The 16,949-nt window shown below is 34.4% G+C and overlaps 4 protein-coding genes across 6 annotated transcripts; 2 read left to right on the top strand and 2 right to left on the bottom strand.

Moving 5' to 3' along the window:
* Positions 1 to 660: 660 nt before the first annotated feature.
* On the top strand, positions 661 to 2,460 carry LOC106667871 (protein misato). The gene has a single exon (XM_014396102.2). It carries the CDS (start codon positions 785 to 787, stop codon positions 2,381 to 2,383), a length of 1,599 nt encoding a protein of 532 aa, XP_014251588.1. The 5' UTR covers positions 661 to 784; the 3' UTR covers positions 2,384 to 2,460.
* Positions 2,461 to 4,858: 2,398 nt separating this feature from the next.
* Positions 4,859 to 7,113, top strand: LOC106667863 (torsin-1B-like). 3 transcript variants are annotated; one of them, XM_024227526.1, is made up of 6 exons: positions 4,859 to 5,378; positions 5,458 to 5,726; positions 5,781 to 5,932; positions 6,003 to 6,148; positions 6,212 to 6,356; positions 6,771 to 7,113. In XM_024227526.1, exons 1-6 carry the CDS (start codon positions 5,348 to 5,350, stop codon positions 6,895 to 6,897), a joined length of 870 nt encoding a protein of 289 aa, XP_024083294.1. In that variant the 5' UTR covers positions 4,859 to 5,347; the 3' UTR covers positions 6,898 to 7,113. The 3 variants fall into 3 exon arrangements, with proteins under 3 accessions (XP_024083294.1, XP_014251579.1, XP_014251578.1); XM_014396093.2 differs by having other exon boundaries at positions 4,860 to 5,392; XM_014396092.2 differs by having other exon boundaries at positions 4,863 to 5,247.
* Positions 7,114 to 9,172: 2,059 nt separating this feature from the next.
* Positions 9,173 to 12,707, bottom strand: LOC106667874 (copper chaperone for superoxide dismutase). The gene is made up of 6 exons (XM_014396106.1): positions 12,596 to 12,707; positions 12,319 to 12,532; positions 12,058 to 12,268; positions 11,935 to 12,001; positions 9,442 to 9,623; positions 9,173 to 9,371 (listed from the first exon to the last, which is right to left on the bottom strand). Exons 1-6 carry the CDS (start codon positions 12,605 to 12,607, stop codon positions 9,188 to 9,190), a joined length of 870 nt encoding a protein of 289 aa, XP_014251592.1. The 5' UTR covers positions 12,608 to 12,707; the 3' UTR covers positions 9,173 to 9,187.
* A 1,215-nt stretch (positions 12,708 to 13,922) lies between these two features.
* On the bottom strand, positions 13,923 to 14,636 carry LOC106667800 (U11/U12 small nuclear ribonucleoprotein 25 kDa protein-like). Its single transcript, XM_014395973.2, has 2 exons — positions 14,308 to 14,636; positions 13,923 to 14,238 (listed from the first exon to the last, which is right to left on the bottom strand). Exons 1-2 carry the CDS (start codon positions 14,548 to 14,550, stop codon positions 13,969 to 13,971), a joined length of 513 nt encoding a protein of 170 aa, XP_014251459.1. The 5' UTR covers positions 14,551 to 14,636; the 3' UTR covers positions 13,923 to 13,968.
* Between the last annotated feature and the right edge of the window lie 2,313 nt (positions 14,637 to 16,949).

Here is a 16,949-nt window from a genome sequence, read left to right as displayed (position 1 = left end):
AGTTTAAAAAAGAAAGGCTCGATGTGTCTCACCAAATTGAAGGGTGCAACTCCTTGGCTCTTTGGCTCTAAATAGAGAGCGTGCAGGTTAGGTATGCCTCTAGATATGAGAATCTGGGACTCCTGTTCCGATTTTTGGAGGAAACAGGATTGTTTTATTGTATGTAGTACTGATAGTTTTGTATACCTAGCGTGTATTAAGAATACATGTATTTATTAGCCTGAATGTGTAGGGTCGATGGCGGAATACAGTTCTTGTTCTTCCAATTTCCTCTATAGTTCATTTAAAGCTGTATGTTTAAATTTCCTTGTCTTCGGCTTTGATAATTTATCTATTTATGGAGTTAAACTTTACCCTCAATTACTGACCATTGACCCCTCAATTAGATTAGTTGTATAATAGGTGGAAAGGGTGATGGAGAAATATCATGTTCACCACAGTGAGTTGAATGGTGTGTAAATTGTGTTTCAACTTTACATAGACTTAATAGAGTGAAGATGACCTTTTAGTACCTATGAGCAGTGCTTTTGATAGGCAAAGGAATTTTTTTAATTCTATACAAATAAATTTTTACATTTTCAAGAGTTGGGAGAATACATTTTTAAACTTTAGTCCTGAAGTGTTAGGTTTTAACGTCTGTGACGTCTCAAGTCATATGACCTTGATTGGGGTGTATGGCATGAGTTGTGCATAGGGAAGCCAATACTGATGTTACCAAAACAAACTTGTTTATTACAAAGTTGTTACATTGTAAATATAACTTTCCTCGTTAATTAATGCAGACATGTCAGGCAATGAGATATTGACGATCCAGTTCGGGACGTACGCAAATCATGTCGGAGCGCACTACTTCAACATTCAAGAGTCAGGTTTCAGCTACAACCCGAATTTCGTTCCCGAGGTGGACAACGACATTCTTTTCAGGGAGGCAGAGTCGAACGGCAGGCCAGCTTACACTCCTAGGCTACTTGTCGTTGACGCCAATTTTTCCATCGGTGGAGACGTCTCATTAACCGGGGAGACGTTTTCCGATTTACCTCCTGAGGAGGAAGTGAAGAAAAACGTTGGAGACGCGGTCGTCGACGTCCTGGACAAACGACAGGAGGCGAGGACGACGCCATTGAGCACCAACCCTTTGGCCTCCTATGAAGACATCAGCGATAAGGTCAAATACTGGACTGACTTCATATCAGTTCCAGTCAATCACAGAACATACCATATTATCGATTCTCTTCTTCTTCCAGAAAATGTTTTAAAAGACGGGCTCTACTCATATGGCGCTGATATCTGGAGTAGAAGCGATTTTGAAGAGTCTATCGTCGATGACATCAGATATCATCTGGAAGACTGTGACAACCTTCAAGGCTTTCATGTCCTGATCGACTCACAGACCCTTTTCTCCGGGGTGTCTTCTGGCTGTTTGCAACACCTGCGAGATGAATACGGCAAAAAAACCATATTATCTTGCCCTTTGTTTAACAACATCGGTGACAAAGATCAGTCCGCTTACTTTTCTGAGAGACTCAATGCTGCACACTCTTTTTCCAAGTGTACAGAGTTGTGTGATCTAGTCGTCCCTCTTGGAACGGATTTCAATCCTTATCAACTATCTACTAGAAAATTCCATTTGTTAAATTTCAAAGAGGACTGTTTTAACACAAGTAGTCTTCAGGCTGTAGGTTTAGAAATGATCACTCTACCATATCGCATAAGAGATAGGTCTGTGAAATTAGACAGTTTAACAAAGAATTTAAACATTTATGGTCGGAGCGTTCTTTCGACTGTCATTCATGTCCCTTGGACATTAAACCGTTCAGGCTACCTCTACGACGAACTGATGAACTGGAAGGGACAGTTTACACCTCTCACTCCTATACTTCAATGTGATAATAGTTTTCTCGATGTGCAGTGGATCACTGCAAAATTTAACATCCCTTTATTGATAAGGGAGTCAGATAAAAAGATGCTTCAGGATATCAATCCCGTACTGAGCTTTACTAAAAATAAAGAAATATTTGAATATTACTTCTACACGCTGTTGAATCGGACCAAGACTCTTGCCACTCCTATAAATGAAAAATTCCGTCTGCCTAAGAACTTCCCAGACATATTCAAGCAGGTGCAGAATTGTTCTTACAAAATACCGGAGAAGGCCCCAGACGGTGTTTACTATGGGAATCTTCGCAGCATGGAAGTTATCGCTGGTCTGCAACAGACGAGGGAAATTGCCAGTCTCTTGAAGGAGATTAATCTGAACGAGAACTTTATGAAAAGAGCGGTGCCCAAATTGGACAAGATGGGACTTAAAATGATGGATTTGGAAACTGATGCGGAACAACTAACAAATATGGTCTCTTGCTATGAACCTACTGAGTTTTTATAATTGCATCTTTGTACATATATCGTATTACACTATTACTAAATAAATTTGTTTAAAAAATAAAACAAAATCAATTAAAATTTGTTTTCATCAGATGTCGTCTATAAAAATAAGGACATTTTTGTAAAAATCTAGAAGGGAAAACAATAACTATTAATGGTTTTACATGCTAGAATTTTTTGGATATAATTTATATATCCAAAGTGGCATATACTCTGTCCAGACAACATTTGGCATAAATTCTATTTTATCAACTTTTTTTCTCGAAAATGAAATACCAATATCATCAAAATTTAAAATATGTGTTGTTTTGCGACTGCTGGTTCAATCAATGATTGAAGTAGTGAGGTACGGTCAGGATAGGTGTATTTCAGAAAACCATCTTTTTCATTTGATTAACGTCATTTGGATCTTTATTTGGGTGATTTTCAAGGCCTGGGTAAATTAAAAACATTTGTTGATAGGGAAAATTTGTTTAAAAATTATACAATAAAAAATTATTTATTTTAAAGGTACTTCAAGGGCCCCCTTTCATGTAGAAATTACAAATAAATTAAGTTTTATAGACATAGTCAAATAATAACAGCAATAGTAATAATAAAATATACAAAACAATAATGACAATAATATATTCTTTAAAATATTAATTATTTATAATCAAATGATGAAACCACGTTATTGAAGAAAAGGAGAAAGAGAAAGAAAAAAGAAAAGGTAGAGGGAAGAACAGGAAATTATTCATGTCGTTTTGCTGCCATGGATCTGAAACATGCCAGTGAGGAAGCAGAACGTACTTCCCTGGGAAGCAAATTCCAAGTCTTGACCCTGTAATTCTGAAGGGTAAGGCTAAAAGTTTAGGGGAATGTTGAACGCTTGGGATAAGATTGGTGCATTTGGATAAGGAATGAGGGGAAAATAGATATTTTAGTATAAAATAGATATTGAGGATATTTATTTGATTTAATTTTAAATGTATGTATTAAAACTCTAAGTTTATAAGTGTTTAGAATGTTAAGGTCGAAGAAGACAATACAGGATGAAATATGATCCCTTGGTTTAATATCATAATAGTAACTAATGCAGGAATGATAAGCAATTCGAAGGAGATGAGCACATGGAAAGTCTAAGGAAAGTGAAAAAATAGTGTTACAGTAAGAGAATAAAGGAATTATTAGGGATTTAATAAGAAGAACTCTAATTTTCTGTGGAGTGTAAAAGCTAAGGCAATGAGAATGAATGGAGACTTGATCATAGAGCTCACCTGATCATGCCATGTAGCTTGGAGTTAAAAATAACACTGAGATTTTTAACTTTAGGACAAAAATTAATAAGGGAGCTGTTGATATGATGAGGGAATAGACAATCTGTACTAATGATTTATTGGAAATTAATAAGGACAGGGATTTGTTAAGGGATGGTTTAAAAGAATGCTGTTATTATTTGACCATTGATTGAGAGAATGAAGATCACGGTTGAGCAGGGAGATAGCTTCATAGATGTTGCCTGTAGAGCATTGAATGTAAAGCTGAGTGCCATCAGCATAAATATGAAATAGGGAGAAATTAAGAACTAATGGAAGATCATTTAGAAACATGGAAAAGAGTAAAGCCTCAAGAATAGAGCCTTGGTACTCCAAGGTGTACTCACCAGCTGAAATTGAGAGATAGAATTTGAAGCTTTAATTCTCTGAGTAATGTCACACAGATAGAAGGAAATGAGATTAGTAGCAGTAGAAGAAAAACCAAAAAGATGCGTGTAGTTTGCAAATATGCAAATTATGATTTACGGAACGAAATTCATTGGAAAAATCAAGTAGAACAATAACAGTAACTTATTATCAATGCCTAGGCGAATATCATCTGAATATTTGAGAAAGGCTGACTCACAGCTATGAAATTTTTGGAGGCCAGATTGAAAAGGGAATAAAAGGACACAGTAGTCAATAAATAAGGATATTTGTTTAAGTAAAATCTTCTCAAATGCACATTAGGGCTTAACAACTATTATGTTAATATAAAGTTGAATTTTAGTTTTACGTTTGAATCAAAATCCTGGAATTTTGGGATGGAAAATTGTCCTCCATGGGTAACAAGAAGGACCATTTTCATTTTCTGGTAAATTTACAATTCTGAATGTCATACATTTTTTTTATGTGAGCTAATAAAGTCGGAATGTAGATATACTGAATCATACAAACAATTGGTCATTGCTTGTCAGATATAGAAATTAAGCTCTAGAGTGTAAGCAGTACTTGATAAAATGATGGGACTTATATCACATCAAAAGTTCTTTAAAATTTGATTGACTTGAGTAGTCAATATCGGATAAATAATAATTAAAACAAAGTCCTTTTTCGAATAGACATGCTATTTCCTTCCTTTTGAGACCTCGTGTTTTTCCAGCGAAAAAGTACATTTATTGAATTTAAAAATAGATTTTATCAGGACTTCACTATCAGTAGTGACGGTTAGCGATGGAGTGGAGTGGTAATCAACTAGTAGCAACAGCCAACAACTAAACTGGAAACTGGAAGTGTACTGTGTAGTGTGTACTGTGTAGTGCCGTAGTCGTAGTGGCACGCTGTATTGTCTGTTGAGATTTGAGATGGTTTCTCATCAGTTTGCCCTTCTCCTTTTGACTAAATCATAGATAAATTTGACGTTAATGCTACTTGTAAACTCTATTATGCCCCATTATTTCAATAATGATTTTCAAGTGGGTTTATTGTTCGTTGTTAATAATGTACAGCTGTTTTTTCGGCCGAACTTTTGGAAATTGGATGTTGACAGGACTATTAGACTATGCTTATGACAAGTTGGGTTCTGAAAGATGTTCTGATTTTTTTACTTCAAACCTTAAAGAGAGTGGTAAATGATTTTTGTTTTATACACCATGGTTTATCTGTCTGTCAAGACAATCTAGCATGCACAGAATTTTTGGCGATGTTCACAAACATTTAGCTTTTGTATGGGACGTTTTGTTTTTCTCAAGAGAGACAGTCAGTGATGATAAGTGTGTCGAATAGCAATAGCATCAGTACCAGGGTTTACTAATAGCACTGAAATGTTATTTTTCAGCTTTACGAACTAATTTAAGTTCACTCGTTTTTGGCCAGCCGTTTGTGAGCCAGGCCGTATTGCCGTTGCTGATTTCGCACCGTCGAGCCAACATGTACCATGACAAAGCACTCGTGATGAGTTTTCATGGAAGCCAAGGAACAGGCAAGAATTACGTAGTGAAGATATTGGTTGAGCACTTGTACAAAAATGGTCTAGCGAGCCGTTACGTCCATTATTTCAATGGGAGAATTCACTTCACAAAACATTCAAAATCTTCTAAACACACTGTAAGAATTATGGATTATTAATTATAATATGGTTCATTCTTAATATATTGTTAGGAAGATTTGTTGAAAGCTGTCAAAGATGGTGTTGACTTGTGTCCAACATCAGTGTTTATTTTCGATGAATTAGAAAAATTCCCTCCAAGAATTTTAGATGCAATCAAAATGTTTATTGATTATAATCCTTTCATTTATGAAACTGGTTATCGGTAGGTGTTTGTAATTATATTTTAACTATAGACTCTGACAACATTTTTAATACAATTGCACAAATTACAGGAATGCAATGTTCATATTTTTATCTAACTCAGGGATGGAAGTAATAAACAAAAAGACTTTTGAACTGTGGACCCAACAAATACCGAGGCATGAATTCAAGCTGAACGATTTTCAAGATTTAGTAAGGGAAGTTTATAATGCGGAAGGTTCGTCTTTTTAATTACTTTTATTATTATTTTGCATTAGTAATTGACGCCTTGAAATTCCAGGTGCACTGAAGAATAGCGAATTGATCACATCATCTTTAATTGACCTATTTGTTCCTTTTTTACCACTTGAAAAAAGTCATGTGATACAATGCATAAGAGTGGAAGCTTCAAAGCAGGGTGAAGACATAACGGATGAACAAATCGAGTGGGTATTTGTTGTATTATGAAGTCTGGAAGGAGATGAATATGTAGTTTTGATTGTTGCGATTATGAAGTTGATTTGTAGCATTTGAAATATGTCAGTAGGACATGGCTGACTGAATAACAACATAATAAAGTGTCAAAAGGTCTTTGACAAATCTTAGTAATAGTTGAGAATATAGGCAGACCAGAGTACTAAACTAAAAGTTTAAAGTTTACTTTTAAAAGTTTTACAGACCTTGATTGAAGAGGAATCTCTTTTTTTTTTTTTTAATTTAGTTATAGAATTTAATTTTAACTTAAACCTACTAGATATCTCATACATCAAATCACATTATTTTATTGATTTGATATATATACAATTATTATACATTTTGCAATTTTTGTTGAAAGTTTTTTTAACTTTTTTTTTTTTTAGAGAAGTGTTGTCCAATTTAGACTTCCAGCCCGAAGACATTCAAACTTTTTCAAGGAATGGATGCAAAAATATTAAAAACTATGTTTTGCTCAGTTTAAAAAAGAAGCATTGGCATACTGAATTGTAATTCATCAAGGAATTGTGCTGTGAAATGTTTAAATTTGATGCTTACAACATAGTGCTTGATTCATAATGCTTGCAATCGAATTGTTGTTGATCGTATTTAAATTATTGTAAATGATTTTAATATTGAGAAAATTACATTGTATTTAACAGAGAAAAAAACATACCTATGATACACTTTACAAAATAAGCAAATAGAAAAAATAATTCTAACATTAAACCTATTTCAATTTTTCAAATTTATAAAATAAAGTATATAAACATTGCCATACTTGTAAATAAATTATAGACTTTTGTGATTGAATGAATGGGTTATGATTTTTTTCAGCTGTAAACAGTTTGAGAAAAATGAGGTGGCCAAGTATTCAGTGTACTTAATTGTAATGTACATTAATGATCTATGGGGTACTTAACATGCTGACCGTGACCTACACCTCGTTGCCTATAGCTGAACACAATTTATCATATAAAATAGTTCTCAGGTACTTAAAAACAATGAATTTTTTTTTTTTTATTGCGTTTATTTAAGCAGTGTTAAGTAAATGAAGTAGGCAACCCCTGGGGACCTTGGTAGAGAAGTGGTCAGCCTGTTAAGCCTAGTACAAACAAGGATTTTATGTTCGGGCTCTTTGTCGCAGACTGTTGGAAACATGTTGCATCCTCTTTGCCCCGCAACATTGTCGCTCTGGAAATTGTATCTGTACTGTCTTCATGTCGCACAACATCCCATTTAACTTGGGATTCAAAAAATACTTAAACGCAACACACCAGATTCATGATACATTGTCAAGAAAATGAATCCCAGACAAAGCTCTGAGACAAAAGAGTCCAAACAAAGAATCCCAGTGCTTACTAGGCTTAAAACTCTGGGGGCATGGGTTCAATACACCGTTGCCCCTGGTCTTTTTCATGCTACCCTTCCTCCAAGATTAATTCATCACATTCACCAATTCTCTCTGGCTAATATTGAAAGATAAGGTCATAACGTAAAATAAAAATTTAAAAAATCATAACCGTACAAAATTGATAAATAATTAAAATAACACACACACTGAAAAGTAAATTATATGGTTTTCATAAAATAAATTTTAAAAAATCACTTCCAGTTGAAAAAAAAATTGAAATGACAGTTGCTAGTGACACATTTGCCCTTTTCTGATGCGACCCTAGGCATTTCGAACAAAATTGAGATGCGCATGAAGCAGAGGAAGAGTTAAAACCGTATAAATGGGAGAACAAAGACCGAACATCTCTCACACCCAGAAAAAAGACAGTTGACCTGATACGTGCAGGCGCATTAATACAAAACTAGAACATTTCAGACCCAAATTAATGCAAACTTTAAGCTACATACATTGTTCAGAGTTGTTAGGGGGTTCATATATCATATATCCCATACTGGTTGTTCTGGGCTCAAATCTCAATCTCATCCACTGTGTACAACTTACATTCACTGTGGGTCCTGTGTCATTTGAAGTTTATCTGAGTGGTACCAACCCATTGATCATCCCTCACTGGTGCATCCTACAGTAAACATGTTAAGCATATGAGAAATTTTTTTAAACTAGAATCTTGGTTATCCATTCAATCATTATTATCGGATATTGCATTTTTACAAATTGTCTATTTATGCTGAAATGTTTTCCAATCCTTATTTACTGAAGAGTAGTCCCTGATAGGCCATCCTTCCTACACTTTTGTAAATGATGGTTCTACTAAAGGATTTGTTAATTGAATCTGCATACTCACCCCTCTTTCATGTTTAATACTTACTCTATACTAACTGTAACATTTATCAAGGAGCTCGCCAGATATATCTACATATATTATTTTTGTTTGATTTGCTTTTTTTATCCAAGATTTATAATAACGAAAATAAATTGAGTTGATAAAGGATCTTTAATTTTATTGAGTAAAATTATTAATGAAAATACTTTATTTAAAATTGTTCTTTCTCAACAATTGGACAAACTTAATTTTTCAATTTTTTCCACATATTTTTTTATAAATAAATTTGTACATACAAGGAAACCTTTTGTCTGGTCATCTCTGATTATTATCCATTCAACAATTTGCAGAAAATGTGACAAGAAGTTAAGAATAATCTTAATTTATTTTAAATTTGATCTTTATACCCGTTTTTACTAAAGTCTAAAATCATAAATAATGTGTGGTGATTAGTGACCGTTAATTGATAATTATTCAGAAATCGTCGGTCACCACCAGACCGCATCTCACGATTTCTGAATAATCATAAATAACATTGATAAAATGAAGACTTATGATTAAATGGTTTATTGTGTGGTACAAGTTTTTTTATCTTCATTTTGAATGAGGCTGTTTCCATTTTGTACTTTACGCCCTGGTCCAGCCAATGGTCGGTTTCTCTCATCCCAAATGGTCACACCGTCGCAAGCGCATATCTTTTTGTCGTTTTCAAAAAGACCGGCAGACCTCGATATAATCCCACAGGCCAGTCTAAACATAACAATTTGAAATTTAAACCAGCAATACGAATGTATGCTTTAATCATCTACAGATTTTTCACCTTTCGCCAGAGTTGCCGTCAATCGGAGACATTTCACTTTTCCCTTTTCCCAAATCATCTTCTCTGCTGGTCACGACGATACTACGCCCAATGATGTCCCACACTTTAACAAATTTGTCTGTAATGCGGAAAACAGCCCTTCCATCTTTGCCAGCAGTTATGTTTCCTAAGTCACCAGTGTGCTGGAAATAAGAATTTAATTTATTTTAAAATATTTTCTTTATATTTGAACTATTTTTGTAACTGAATTGGAATATTAGGTGCTGGTGTAGTTATTATGACCAATTTTTTTTATATTATTATTTTCAAAAATTCCAAAAGTCGAAATTTGAACTCGGTATGATAGATGTGGCCTAACAGTTCAGAGTAAGTATAAGTTCACTAGTTTTTGTGGTCCGCTTGAGCAATTAATATCTTTCAATTAATTAAGGTTTTTAGTTTAGATAAAAAAGGCAGTGTCACGAGCAGGATTTGAACCCATGACCTTCGGCTAGATACGCCGATACTCTGCCACTTGAGCTATTGTGACTTCGATCCACTCAGGCACTAACTTCCCATCTCAACCCAACCTTTTGAATTTTCCCTCCGTTTTGCCATTATTCAAATGTCGTGTAATCTATTTGAATCTCGGCAACAAATGAAATGGCCACGGAGAGCTTTAGTGAAGATATACTTCATTTTAACTTATTAAATTCACTAGTTTTTGTGGTCCGCTAGACCAATTAAGGTTTTTAGTTGAGATAAAGGTATAAGCTTAAAGTTTGCATTAACTAACATTAGGTTGTGTATGATCAACCTTGTGTATCATCATCATCCCTTTCTTTTATAATAAGAGTGTATGGTAAACAATTGAAAAAAAGTCACAATAAAAAAAAATACATAAAAAATAATAATAATAATTTTAAAAAATGGCATACCTGAGACATTAGTTGCTGACTTTGAAAATGAGAAATGATGTTAAAACCTGTCCTCTGTGACTATCAAGCTTTGGATGCAATACAGTCACTTAGAAAGGCAAGAATGGTGGAGGAAATTAGGCAAAAAATTATTATGGGCATTAAAAAAACAACTGGGGGGGGGGGCAACTGCAGATGAGTCCCACAGATAATTAGACTCTACTGAACATTATTCCTATTTACATACCATTTACTCAGGGCGGTGGTTTACTTCATATTCCACTACCACCCTCAACACACATAACTACTCAATATTCAACCACCAGCCCTCTGACACTACATATTCTTGCTAATAAAACACATTCAATCTCAACACACACACACTAGAGGACACAAAAATATCAGTACGCCATACTACATGCTGCTATGCACAAGCATGATTCGCATATCAGGTGGCATTCTTAAGCGCTCTCTATATACAGCCAAGGAATTGCACTCTTCAATTAAGTAGTCTCGAGTTCTGGCCCAACAATACTGCCACTTTCATCTAATCATGTTTTTTTAAAAATGTATTTTTAATATTAGAGGGCCGGATTGCAGTGGTTAAGACTGGAGGTTGGGACCAATTTCTATATAATTTCTATACATCTCAAATGGCTGTGTACGTGTGCAAGGTTTCTATTTTTTGTTTTCGTTTTGGAAAAAAAGCCCATTTGTAAGTAAGTTTGAATCCAAACCTGCGACCTATACTAATACAATGAAGTCACCGTGTCAACGCCCCCTGCTGCCCCTAAAGTTTGCTATCCACGGTTTTTGTCATATGTGGAACATTTGGGAATGAACCCCCTGGATAAGAAGGGATGTATTCATACAGTATATGTATTTATAGCTGATCTAATATTCAATGTACTGTACATGAATGTTAATGAAACTGAAAATGTCTACAATTTGTAGTTCTATTTATATAAAAAAATAAAACAAAACTTACATACTAAATTAAATGTGTGGTGTTTATACAAAAAGTTTGTACAAACCATTACCTTTTTTTCCATTGTCGATCCCTTTCACCTCAAAAAAGCCGACTCCTCATAAAAAAAAATGAATTTCTATCCCAACTTCCTTCCCCACTCCTTCAAAATCAAACATATATAAACAAACAAAACATTAATATCTCACTAACAGCACACAACCATGACACATACACAGAAAACACACACTTTGAGTATAAATACTTTGATTAAACCTAAAATTTCTATATTATGTACATCATAAATTCATTTTCACACCTTACAAATATTTGTATAATTTAAACAATGTTTATAAATCCCAGGTCCTGAAGATGATCTCAATAAAGATCGAAACGATAAAGAAAACGATAAAGTTTTGCTAAACCTACATCACACCAGATCGCATCTCACGATCTCTAAATAATCACTAAATGTAAAGTTTAAATGATTTTATCTGTTGTTGTTAATAACTTAAGCTAAATGTTTATTTAAAATTGTATCATTGTGTTAAATGATTTATGTTGTCAATTTTGCAGCCAGACGAAAGTGTTCATGCAAGATTTTGTGTATATTATAATGTAATTTATTACTCTGTATTCTCGTGTATCGTCTGGTCCTCCATGGATTCCACCATTAAGGTCAAAATGTTGCCCGACACTGTAAAAATTATATGATAGACAATGTACAAATTTATACTTATGCTATTGCATTACCTATTGCAACCCTCAGTTATATCACCACATTCGTGAATGTGAAGACCGTGATACCCTGGGCTGAGCCCGTCGACAGTGCCGTCAATCACACAATCATCGCCCCTCTGGACAAACCGGACGACACCTTTTACTCCAAGGCCGTAGCCGATGGTTCCGCCGAGCATAGCAACAGCAGCCGTCACGCTATCGGTCACCGCCTTAGGTACACCATCTACAAACTTATTTATAAGAAGGCTATACTGAACGATACGGGCAACAAACCTTTCTGAGACTGGGAGCCGTATCCTTTTAAAACGGCTACTTTTCCACTCGATTCTATTCTTTCTTGAACGACAGATGACGGCAAGCTTGTTTCAACCAAGACCGTCCCTTTCTCCAATGACAAATCAATTATATTTAAACCCTCGACACCGGTCAAGCTCTCTTCGACCTTTTTCACACAAGACTGGCAGGTCATCTTAACAGCGAATTCCATCTATGAAACAAAATTCAACATCACAATTTATGGAAACGTACTTCTTATAAATAATTCACCCACAAGTAACGACATTTTCTTTTGTATAAACTAATAAATGAATAAAATATCAATGACAATCATGTTATGAACGCCACTTGTCGGCCTTGAGTAATAACAACAACATATCCTTCTTCCAACCTTATCACTATTTGAATGATAACGATTTTGTGGGAAAATTGATACAATTAAATCATTCTTTATAACTAATAATAATAATAACAATATTTGTTTTATCCACTTTTCTTTTTGTTGTATTTGCTTCTATTTTATGATTCTGTATTTGTTTTTGTTATCCCAAATGTAGGTTCAGGGACTGTAGGCTTGCATATCCTCATCTGGCCAGTGTGTCTGCTTTAAACCCTTGACACTATTCAAGCTCTCTTCGACCTTTTTCGCCCAGGCCCTGAAGTTGACCCGAATAAAGGTCGAAATGATGACAAAAAACATGAAAAAAGATGTTTTTCTAAAATACAGTAATCCCTTAACACTCGTGGTTTTGACATTTGCAGTTTTCACTTTTCGTATGAAAAAATTGGGAAAGTTTTCACACATTTGCAAAAGTTCGATTTCTTGCGTAAACAATTTTATTTTTGTAAAATAATTCTTTAAAAAAATGGATTGGTGGTTCATTAGATCATCAATTATGATTCTCAGGAAACGTTTGCCTGCTTTCGACATACTGTTCCTTCTTTCTTCTCAGTTTGTTTTATTTTCTCGTGTCACAAAATGCCTCCTCTTCTAAAACAGAAAAAAAAAAAACCCATCTCAACCCTTGGTGAAAGAATGAAAATTTTGGACACATTTTTAAATTTTTTATGAAGGCCAAAGCTTTTCTTCAAAAGAGCCCAGGGAAATTTTAGCCTTGAGGGACCTATTTACAAAAAAAGCAGTGGATTTTGACCCATCTTTAAATCGAAGTTTTAAGTTTAAAAGGGATATCGAGGCTGATCAAATCCTTATGTGGAAATTCTTAAAGAAATTAATTATTCAGCGAAAAAGCAAACAATTAATATTTATTTCTTTCCTTGCACATCAAAAAATATAAGAAATGAAAACAATTAACATGTTGAAACACTGTTATGTCTTCTATGACATTATTTTGAATAAACTTATTTTTATAGTTTTAAATTGTATCCAATTTTCGTCATGGAATGTAACCCTCCTTATAGCATAGGAAAATAGACTCAACATTTGCAGATTTAACATTCACGGCAGTGTTACCAAGCACCTGCAAATGTTAACGGATTACTGTACTCCATTCCTGATCCTCCTCACTACTTCAAAAAATTTAATGTAAATAATATAACAGTAATAAATAAAAAGAGTGGTGGGAAGAAATGAAATGACAGCCATGAAAATATAATTTATTATTTTAAAAAACAACTATAAAGCTACTAATAATTAACCCTTTTAGATTTTGAATATTTTATCGAATTCTTTTGTCTGAATCTTTTTACAAATGTGACTTTACTTCCGTTGACAATACCACAGTCGTTGAGTTTAGCTCTGTCTTCTTCTAAAATCACTGAACCTGATTTCAAGTTGTTCTCCTTCCATACGTACTTCCAGGAGATTTTCGTATTATCACCTTTTCTTCTTAAAGACAGGGCCACATAACGTCTAATCGCTTTTTTCAAATCGGAAACAGTAGCACCGTGATGCACCTGAAAGACCAGAGAAATATATAATAAAAAATTGGCGAAAAGTTCGTTTTTGTTTTAATTATGTCTTACGACAATAGGAAGTTTCTCGTTGTTGTCCTTTTTCACGATGACAGTTATGGACTGGCCGTGGTGAAGGGCGAGCTGTGCGTTTATCTCGTCCAAAGTTGGGTCGTGTGGAAGGTCTTTTATGAGAGAATCGCAGGATATTAAATCGCTTAGAGTTTTATTCGTGATTTCCAGAAGCTCATTGTGGGTGAAACGAACTTTCTCAGCTTCTGGCTTTTCGACCGGCACAGATTCTTCTAAATCCATAGCCGCATTATAAGAAAACACCTTGTTTACTCGTTTGAAGTTTGTTTAATTTTCAATGTTTTGACTTTAGTGGAGTAAAGGAGAGGTTCATACATAGACACTTCAGTGTCTATAATGTTTCCGATTGAAGCGCTACAATCGGCACAGTTTAACGTTTAAAAATACCTATGAAATTTGAACAGACAAACTAAAAATCTACTTTATTATTGTAATTGAACATAAAAACTTATTGTAAAATGTATACACTTACAAAGTTACAACTATACAAGGATAACAAGCAACTATAAAATAAAAACAGCATTTTCGAATACTGGAAAGTCAATGAACCAAGGTTCAAATCAAAGTCAATAACAATACCAATAAGCAATAAATAAAATACAAATAAATAAATTTGACTATTTTGCACAACTTTAATAAACTACTTTAATTACAATTAAATTCTGGTAACCTTAATCAGAACTTTGGTACTCTGAACATACCAGTACTGAGAACTGGAAAAAAATTTAGAATGTTAAAAGAAACAAATGAAACAGTAGTGGTGGGAGGTGGAGAGAAACAGTGAGTGAGAGATAGTGAATGAGGGAGAATATGTGAGAGAGAAAAATAAAAGACAGAAAGAGAGAGTGAATGATGAGGTAGAGTGAGAAATAGTGGATGTGGGAGAGCGTGATAGAGAGAAGAACAAAAGAAGAATGAATGAGAGATAATTAATGAGGTAGAGTGTTTGAGAGAATAAGAGTCAAAATGGGAAGTTTGTGGCATGGGCAAAAGAAGTCATGGTAATTCAAGTGATAGAGCAGCAGTGAATTTAGCTGAAAGTTGTGGGTTCGAATGCTGCCTGACACAAATTTTTCATTTAAAAAAATGTGTATAATTAATTGAGTAATTATATAATTAAGAATAAAAGAAAAGATAGAGAGTGAGTGAATGAGGTAGAGTGAGGGAGAGAGAAAAGTGAGTGAGAGATAGTAAATGTGGGAGAGTGGGTGAGAGAGAAAAAGAAAGAGTGAGAAAGAATGAATGAGAGATAGTGAATGAGGTAGAGTGTTTGAGAGAATAAAAGAAAAGAGAGAGAATGAGTGAATGAGAAAGAAAGAAAAAAACAGTACACACTTATGGACAAAATTGACACACCACCGTTAAATTTTAATTTATTTGGGTTTATTCATATTTTGTATACCAAAAATAGGTTTCGTTTGTAGAAATAAGATAGGAAAAAAATCAATTTTTAAATCTATTTTCACCTCTGGCATGAATCACTTCTCCATTAAATACCTTTACATACCTCTAAAAAGATTTCTGGTAAAACCCTGAGGAATCTTTTCCCATTCATCAAGAACAGCCGTTTCCAACTCTTCTAGGGTGTTAAGACCTGGGTTTTGCCATTGGTTTAAATTGGTCCCAAATGTGCTAGATTAGATTCCAATCTGGACTTTGAGTTGGCCACACCAAGCACTCAATTCCAACCTCATCCATAATATGTACTCTATGGGGCCTGGCATCGTACATTAGCAAGAATTCACTAGTTTTTGTGGTCCGCTTATTTATATAGTTATTAATATCTTTCAATTAATTAAGGAGGGAAAATTCAAAAGGTGGGGTTGAGATAAGAAGTTAGTGTCTAAGTGGAATGAAGTGACGATAGCTCAGGTAGAGTAGCGGCGTATCTAGCTGAAAGTTGTGGGTTCGAATCCTGCTCGTGACATTGACTTTTTTTGCCTCAACTAAAAACCTTAATTAATTAGCAAGAATCTATTACCGATGGTGGTGGTAAATGGCACTACATGCTCTTTAAGTACCTCTACGAAATTAGAGATCTTCCTCTCACAACAGCCAATTTGGTGCAGGCATCCAAGGAAATGCCACCCCAGAATATCAGTGACCCACCTGATGATGGATGAAACTATCCTCTCTCCCATCTGTAGTCTTAGGTTGACCCTGATCTGGCTTTCTAATGTGAAGCCCTATTTCTCTGAATTGGAGGAACCTTTTCTATTGTAGAGTGATTTATACTCAGTCCCTGGCACCATCACACTAGCCGCATCCTTCATCTAATAATGTTATGACCCTGTTACTGTCATACTCACTCAATTGCCTGACTGGAGCCATTTAAAAATATTTAACAATAAAAATAATGACCAATGAAATCAACGAATGAAAAAAATTAAATGAAAGCGATCTTTATCCGTAGCAGAAAGGAAGGGAATAATGTTACTTTTTGGGCAAATAGCAGTACACAGTAAAAAAGAGAATAAAGGGAGTAAACAAAACATAATTTTGACTATTATGATAGCGCCTAATTACTGGTAACTAATGTAGAAAGATAATAGAGTTAATTTTAAACTAAATACATTGAGTGGTGTGCTATATTTATCCATCTGTTATTTCAATATATTTTA

This window comes from Cimex lectularius, unplaced genomic scaffold (genome assembly GCF_000648675.2).
Source record: "Cimex lectularius strain Harlan isolate CLEC.00 unplaced genomic scaffold, Clec_2.1 scaffold87, whole genome shotgun sequence".
NCBI classification, from domain to species: Eukaryota; Metazoa; Arthropoda; class Insecta; order Hemiptera; family Cimicidae; genus Cimex; species Cimex lectularius.
Note: the sequence above shows the minus strand (reverse complement) of the source record. Positions and strands in the feature narration are given on the sequence as shown.